General features: G+C 37.2%; 1 protein-coding gene across 1 annotated transcript in view; it reads right to left on the reverse strand.

Annotated features, from left to right (window-relative positions):
* LOC139763536 (low-density lipoprotein receptor-related protein 2-like) overlaps positions 1-8,224 on the reverse strand; it is an 88,862-nt gene that overhangs the window by 49,854 nt on the left and 30,784 nt on the right. Inside the window, exon 2 of the mRNA XM_071689729.1 lies at positions 2,356-2,580. Within this exon, the coding sequence (XP_071545830.1) occupies positions 2,356-2,526 (171 nt within the window). The 5' untranslated portion in view covers positions 2,527-2,580. The remainder of the gene's footprint in view (positions 1-2,355; positions 2,581-8,224) is intronic.

Here is an 8,224-nt window from a genome sequence, read left to right on the forward strand (position 1 = left end):
TGGTGACTGAGTTCTGTAAAGTGTGTGAGAGAAGTTGAGAGTAAATGTGAGTAAGAGCAAGGTTATTAGGTACAGTCGGGTTGAGGGTCAAGTCAACTGGGAGGTAAGTTTGAATGGAGAAAAACTGGAGGAAGTGAAGTGTTTTAGATATCTGGGAGTGGATCTGGCAGCGGATGGAACCATGGAAGCGGAAGTGAATCATAGGGTGGGGGAGGGGGCGAAAATTCTGGGGGCCTTGAAAAATGTGTGGAAGTCGAGAACATTATCTCGGAAAGCAAAAATGGGTATATATATGTATACGTTGAGGTGTATAGGTATGTATATGCGCGTGTGTGGATGTGTATGTATATACATGTGCATGTGGGTGGGTTGGGCCTTTTTTTTTTTTCATACTATTCACCATCTCCCGCATTAGCAAGGTAGCGTTAAGAACAGAGGACTGACCCTTTGAGAGAAATCCTCACTAAGCCCCATTCTCTGTTCCTTCTTTTGGAAAATCAAAAACGAGAGGGAAGGATTTCCAGCCCCCCACTCCCTCCCTTTAGTCGCTTTCTGTGACATGCAGGGAATACATGGGAAGTACAAAAAATATATATTTGCATAGGGTGAGTGGTTTTAGTGCATCACGCAATATCTAGAGGATGAATGAATGCAAGTGAATGAGTCATTTTCTTTGTCTGGTTCTGGTGGTACCTGCTAAAGTGGGAAACAGCTTCCTTGCTGATGCAAGAAATGGCAGTCATGTATGAACACATTATAATTTACATATATAGTAATGACTACATAAAATACATTTATTTACACTTAAGTTGTGAAATTCATACTGGTTGCATATAAATACATTCACAATAAAAAGTAAAACATTCAAATAACTTGTTTTCCTACAAACAAAATATCACACTGCAAACAAACAAAGAGCCTATACGTAAAAGGACTTGTTCAACCTCAGATACTGGGATTTCAGCTTGAATTACAAATGACAAAAACTCACCCTCAAATACAAGATACTTCTATAAAAATAAAGCATATAAACAATGGGTAAACACAGGTGCCTTAAATCTGTAAACAGAAGATAATGCAGAACCCTAATGGTATATAAAGCCAAACTAATTCACTCTATGATTACTTTCCAATGATAAACCACTCGGTAATCAACAATCATAGCCTATGATGACCTAAATCCATCAATCCAGACACAACCTTAACTCTGCAAATAAGTAATAAATCTCATGTTCAAACTTATCTTTTGTATTCAGCGATGAACCTGATGCATGCCTTAAATTCTGTAATATGCTGGCTTATATGAGGGGATAAAGACACTACTTAATACTGTTATTCATGCAAGGAGGTTTTAAAAATCAGCTGACCATGGCCTAGACTCTACTCCAAAAATGACATATGACAGTATTCAAAATAGGTACATGTAAACTCTTTATATGAAAACAAAGCATATGTAAGCCCCATAAAACAATGAATGTTAAACTGAGAAATGGGAAAACAAATTTACAAAGTACAACCAAAAATTTAAACCTACTATACTTGAGCAACTTGGGAGTGGTGGACTGATGCACTGATCTACTTTTTAATACACTATTTTCTGAAAGCATATATACAAATAACATACTGAAAAAAAGAAAGATGTAGAGGAAGAATCAATAAGAACAACAGATATTTCAAATGAATGATTTGTGAAAACATATTTTCTGTATAGAAGAGATGCATATGGAGATACTGATTTTACAGGAGAAAAGGTAAGACATGCTTAGATAAGTGTGGAGACTCATGCTTGAATTTAAGAAACTGGGTACAGGTAGAGGATACAAGAGTGATTTGAAAGACTATATGCACCTTATACATCCCATGGAGCTGGGAATAAATATAATAACAACATAAAGAGAGATAGGATGAAAGTTAATAATATACGAAAAATGATGTCAATGAGCTGTATCTTCACTGATAATAAGTACTAGATCATAAACTCTCTAGTAAATCAAAATATTACATGTACATTGATAATATATTTCTTATACACATGCCTTCTTTTTACAACTTAGCAAGGTAACATCAGGAACTTTGCCTTCAAGGAAAAGTTTTTACTTTGGTCCTTCTCGTGCTCTTATTTTTGAAAAGAGGGAGGATATTCAGCCTCCTGCTCCCATCCCTCTTAGTTCCCTTCTGTGACAGGCAGAAATTCTTCAATCACAAATCCAGTTAACTTACTAATTCTCTTCGATCATTAATACTTTTCCAGATCTGGATCCAGTATTTGAAAGCATCTTTTCCTTTCATTACATCCACCCTTCACCTCTGCACATCATTATTTCATACAGTAAATATATGTCTATTTCTACTAACCTTAGATGGCTGATTGCTAATATCATAGATACCAATATCCCTCAGATTTTCCATGTTTGTCTTGAAGCGCTCTGGCTGGGTTGTGTTGCCAGGGTACTTGGATGCTCGGAAGATGGTAGCAAGGTTGCGATCAATCCAGTACACATGGTTATTATGAAGTGCAAGACCCATGGGATTAGGCAAATTACGACGAATGAATTGCCGGTTTCCACCACTAAAGCTAACCTGCAATGTGAATTAGCATTTGAAATGACCATTACAACCAAGAAATAAGATTTAATTTTTAAGTTTAAGAGAAATCAAGCAAAATTGATCTATGTGTCTAGTTGGACAAAATGGATTAGGAGATTATATTGAAACAAAGAAATACTCATCCATATGTGTTACGACGTTTGGGATTCACAGAGTTCAAGGAAGAGAGTGGAGGTGAAAAAGTTACCCATACCAGAAGAGAAGAAAGAGGGAAGACATAATTACAGTTTCTTAGTTTTGGATGAAACTTACAATATTTGGTGTCAGACGAAGATGATCTATGGCATGGACAAATTGAGTGAAAAAATGCTGGAGGGAGAGAAATGGTGGAAGAATGCATGAAATGGTGTATGCAAGGGAGGCATGTAGGACACCCCCCTTATGGGAGTTCCCAGAGGGAACACACGTCAAAGATATAGATAGATAGATACGGGAGTTCTCTAAAATCACAACATGAAGATCAACTAAGTGAGAAAAAAGGAAAAATATGTGAAGTCTTCAACAATAACAAAGTTGTGGATCAATGGAATACAGTAACTAACTCTATTTATAGCCCATGCCTTGCAACCATTTAACATTGTTGGAACCACTATTCCTTCAAACATGCCCATTTTTGCTTTCCAAGATAACGTTCTTGACTTCCACACATTTTTCAAGACTCCCAGAACTTTCGCCCCCTCCCCCACCCTATGATTCACTTCTGCTTCCATGGTTCCATCCGCTGCCAAATCCACTCCCAGATACCTAAAACACTTCACTTCCTCCATTTTCTCTCCATTCAAACTTACCTCCCAGTTGACTTGTCCCTCAACCCTACTGTACCTAATAACCTTGCTCTTATTCACATTTACTCTCAGCTTTCTTCTTTCACACACTTTGCCAAACTTTTTTTTTTTTTTTTTTTTATACTTTGTCGCTGTCTCCCGCGTTTGCGAGGTAGCGCAAGGAAACAGACGAAAGAAAGAAATGGCCCAACCCCTCCCATACACATGTATATACATACGTCCACACACGCAAATATACATACCTACACAGCTTTCCATGGTTTACCCCAGACGCTTCACATGCCTTGATTCAATCCACTGACAGCACGTCAACCCCGGTATACCACATCGCTCCAATTCACTCTATTCCTTGCCCTCCTTTCACCCTCCTGCATGTTCAGGCCCCGATCACACAAAGTCTTTTTCACTCCATCTTTCCACCTCCAATTTGGTCTCCCTCTTCTCCTCCACCTCCGACACATATATCCTCTTGGTCAATCTTTCCTCACTCATTCTCTCCATGTGCCCAAACCACTTCAAAACACCCTCTTCTGCTCTCTCAACCACGCTCTTTTTATTTCCACACATCTCTCTTACCCTTACGTTACTCACTCGATCAAACCACCTCACACCACACATTGTCCTCAAACATCTCATTTCCAGCACATCCATCCTCCTGCGCACAACTCTATCCATGGCCCACACCTCGCAACCATACAACATTGTTGGAACCACTATTCCTTCAAACATACCCATTTTTGCTTTCCGAGATAATGTTCTCGACTTCCACACATTCTTCAAGGCCCCCAGAATTTTCGCCCCCTCCCCCACTTTATGATCCACTTCCGCTTCCATGGTTCCATCCGCTGCCAGATCCACTGGTGGGTTTTTTGTTTTTGTTATTATTATTATTGTTATTATTATTATTATATAATCCTAGGGGCTGCAGTACTTCCAATAGTACAAAATGATGGCCTCCTTTGGAGTGAGAAGTTCCTTGGTGAGACTGTATTTCCTTTCATTAACAGTGAAACAGCTTTGCCAAAGGTGACTCTTCACCAGTGGTGTCACCACAAGTAAGCAGAGTTTGTTGATGACTGGAGAAGGGATCCTGTGATTAGTTGTTTCCTGTCCTGGGAGTTCCCTTTATTTTTATGAATCTCCTTCAGCACTTGGGAAGCAAGCCATTTTCACCTCAGGAACCACAGGTCATAAAGTGTTGTGATGTGCGTAAGTGCGTAAAGTGTAGGGCAATTGAATGATAAGTGCTCAGTGTCTTCTTTATGGTAGTTGCATCATGGGGTTGAAAAGTCTTGGGATTTGTTGAATTGGTGTTTGTAGTGTTGTAGTGATGGGTTACATTCAGATCATAAAGGGTGAGTGTGACTCATGTTTGTCAGGGGAGTTTAGTTTCTGATGGATGTATGTCTAATGGGTTAAAGTTTAGAAATGAGTTAGGAGGTTGGTTGTTCAGTTAGGTTAGTTCAATGTGTACGTAATTTCTTGGTGTTACATATGTTGGAGATTTGGTGGATCTGTGAGTTGAAGCTACTGAAGTGTGAAACAGCATTAAACCTTTTATTTCTTCTTTGGGATTGGTGGTCAGTTGTAGAGTGATTTTGGAGGGATGAGTCTAGTGCTATAGAATATAATGAAAAGGAATGAATTAATTATTTTCCTATCACCGCAGGTATAAGCAGTGATACTAAAGTAATTGTTCCTTCTTTTTCTATGACTACATTTTCAGTATTGGGTGTTTTACTTGGGGAGAAAGAATGGAAGTTTACATAAACATCATGAAACATCAGGCATGCAATTCCTTCATGAAAGTCACGTGGAATTATTGTCATTTAAATGATTTCATGATTTCACAAAATTTATGGCTAATGGAATTCTTGAAGGCCAGTTTAAAGTTATAACCTAGACAAAACTGTAATACTGTTGCTTATCTCACTAACAATTATAGAGTTTTTGATTTAGAAAAAGAAAAGAAATATTCCCTTTAGCAAGAGCAGTGAGGGGGTTGATATTTACAAGAAGGAGATGGTTTGATGGATTGGAGGAAGCCTTAGGGTTTTAGGGCAAGAACATTCAGGAGGGCAAGAGCTGTGTGTTGGATAGAAGAGTTGTAATATTGCAGTATATGGAGGTAATATTCTGCTAGAGGGGTGAACTAGGATATGTGAAGCAGTCAAGGTGAAGCATGGTTTAGTCTGTAGAGTTTGGCTGTGGAAGATAGTCTATAGTTTCTTTACAACACACTTGGAAGCTAGAGACTGGATGTTTGTAAGCAAGCCATTTGTTTATTCCTGATGCTACATTGCAATTTAAAGCTATATTCTGCTAATGGGCTGAACCATGACATGTGAGACAGTCAAGATAAAACATTGTTCAGTCTGTGGAGCTGGGTGTGGATGGTAGTTTTTGGCTTCTGTGCATCATATATGGCAACTAGAACCTGGATATAAGAAAATAAAGCCATTTGTTTATTTCTGATGCTGCCCTGCAAAGACATATAAAAGAGCTTTGAACAGAAACACAGATAATTTGCCATCAGCCTTAAAGAAGTGGTTTTTTAGTTCAGAAGTCATTACTGAGCCTAGATGAAGTGAGCTGAGGATATACTTGTGTCTTCTTTTGTATCTTCTTCAGTTTACTTCATTTAGACAGGTACTATGTGTTGTAGTTGGGTGGTGCTATTTACAAGGTAGCTTTTACATCTGTTCACCTTTTAGATTTTGCTTTGTAAACAGGAAATAGCAAAGGTTAGATGTTCATTTAGTTTCAGCATAAATGGATTCATTGTATAATAGTTTTCTAGTCATTTTCCCATATTTTTGTATATGCCAAATTATAGATGGAACCTTTAAACATATCCTTGATTAACTCTCTCAAGACTTGAAAGTAATTCTTACCCGTTGAATGCCTGATTTTTTTTTATTAAATGAAATCATTATGTTTTAAATGTATGCATGCTATGAATTATGCTTTTATGTATTAACATGTGATTTGGTGTTGCAGATTTTTGTACTGGCTGGATGATGGTGGTGTTGGTGTTCCTGCTAAGGTTGGTAAAGTTGGAATGGATGGTACAAATCCAGTCATCTTATACAACTTCTCAAATATTCGACCTGAATTCATCACAATTGACATAGAAGCCAAGGAGTTATACTGGTCAACCAGCAATAATGATGTGACTGTTATTGATTTTTGCATGTCTTATACTGTTAAAAGAATACATTGTCCTCTAAATCCAAGAAGGCAAACTTGATCTTAGAGTTGGACACTTTTGCCAAGATTTTATTGTTGCATTATACTTATGGAGATGATGTAATAACCAGTCATCATATTTATCAGTACAGCCTAGGAAGTTTTTACAGTGGTGAGTTGAAATGTCTAACATACTGGTTAGATAAGTTTTAAAAGAGTTTAACTTAGGATTTATATAAAACCATGGGGTATGTGAAAATATGTGCCTCTGACAGATGATGAAGATTTAGGCTCATTTTCCAAGATACCAGTGAGTGCTGTTTTCTGTAGTAATCAGATAAGCAGGCACATTTTCCTGTAATTTGTTTAGTTCTGGTAACTAAGAAAAAGTTATGCTGCACAGTGGAAAGTAACTTGAATCTCACCCTGTATTTGCATGCTGCCAGGAGATGAAGTTGTAAAAGCAGAGGTAAATAACACTCTTTATTGTCTTTTTTTTTCCTGTGAGTATATGCAGAAGTACAATTAGATTTTTCTAAGTTTTTTCTGCTCTACTACTTTAATGCAACAGCTTTTCTAAATGTGTATCTGATTTCAGATAATGACCAGTGATGTGTATGGAAACAATATCAGGACAATTCTTACAGAAGCTAATAATATAGCAAATCCCAGAGCTCTCGCTGTCTATGAAAGCCGTAAGTGTGGACTTGTTCTGTTTGAAGTCTATCATATCTCAGAAGTTAATCTCTAAGTTTAATAACACTAGCAGTTGCTGTTTCTAACATGAAGTAATACATTCATGAGGACTGTTTTCCTATTGGTCGTCTTCCAATTATATGATAATTTTTCAGACTTCTAGCTAGTTTGGTTTTCTGGCATACACTCTGTGGCATTAACCATTCAGATGATTGAATTAAAAGATTTAAGGATCTGCCAATAAGTATTTATTAAATGAAATCATTATGTTTTAAATGTATGCATGCTATGAATTATGCTTTTATGTATTAACATGTGATTTGGTGTTGCAGATTTTTGTACTGGCTGGATGATGATGGTGTTGGTGTTCCTGCTAAGGTTGGTAAAGTTGGAATGGATGGTACAAATCCAGTCATCTTATACAACTTCTCAAATATTCGACCTGAATTCATCACAATTGACATAGAAGCCAAGGAGTTATACTGGTCAACCAGCAATAATGATGTGACTGTTATTGATTTTTGCATGTCTTATACTGTTAAAAGAATACATTGTCCTCTAAATCCAAGAAGGCAAACTTGATCTTAGAGTTGGACACTTTTGCCAAGATTTTATTGTTGCATTATACTTATGGAGATGATGTAATAACCAGTCATCATATTTATCAGTACAGCCTAGGAAGTTTTTACAGTGGTGAGTTGAAATGTCTAACATACTGGTTAGATAAGTTTTAGAAGAGTTTAACTTAGGATTTATATAAAACCATGGGGTATGTGAAAATATGTGCCTCTGACAGATGATGAAGATTTAGGCTCATTTTCCAAGATACCAGTGAGTGCTGTTTTCTGTAGTAATCAGATAAGCAGGCACATTTTCCTGTAATTTGTTTAGTTCTGGTAACTAAGAAAAAGTTATGCTGCACAGTGGAAAGTAACTTGAATCTCACC

Source organism: Panulirus ornatus, chromosome 47, assembly GCF_036320965.1.
Source record: "Panulirus ornatus isolate Po-2019 chromosome 47, ASM3632096v1, whole genome shotgun sequence".
Classification (NCBI taxonomy): Eukaryota; Metazoa; Arthropoda; class Malacostraca; order Decapoda; family Palinuridae; genus Panulirus; species Panulirus ornatus.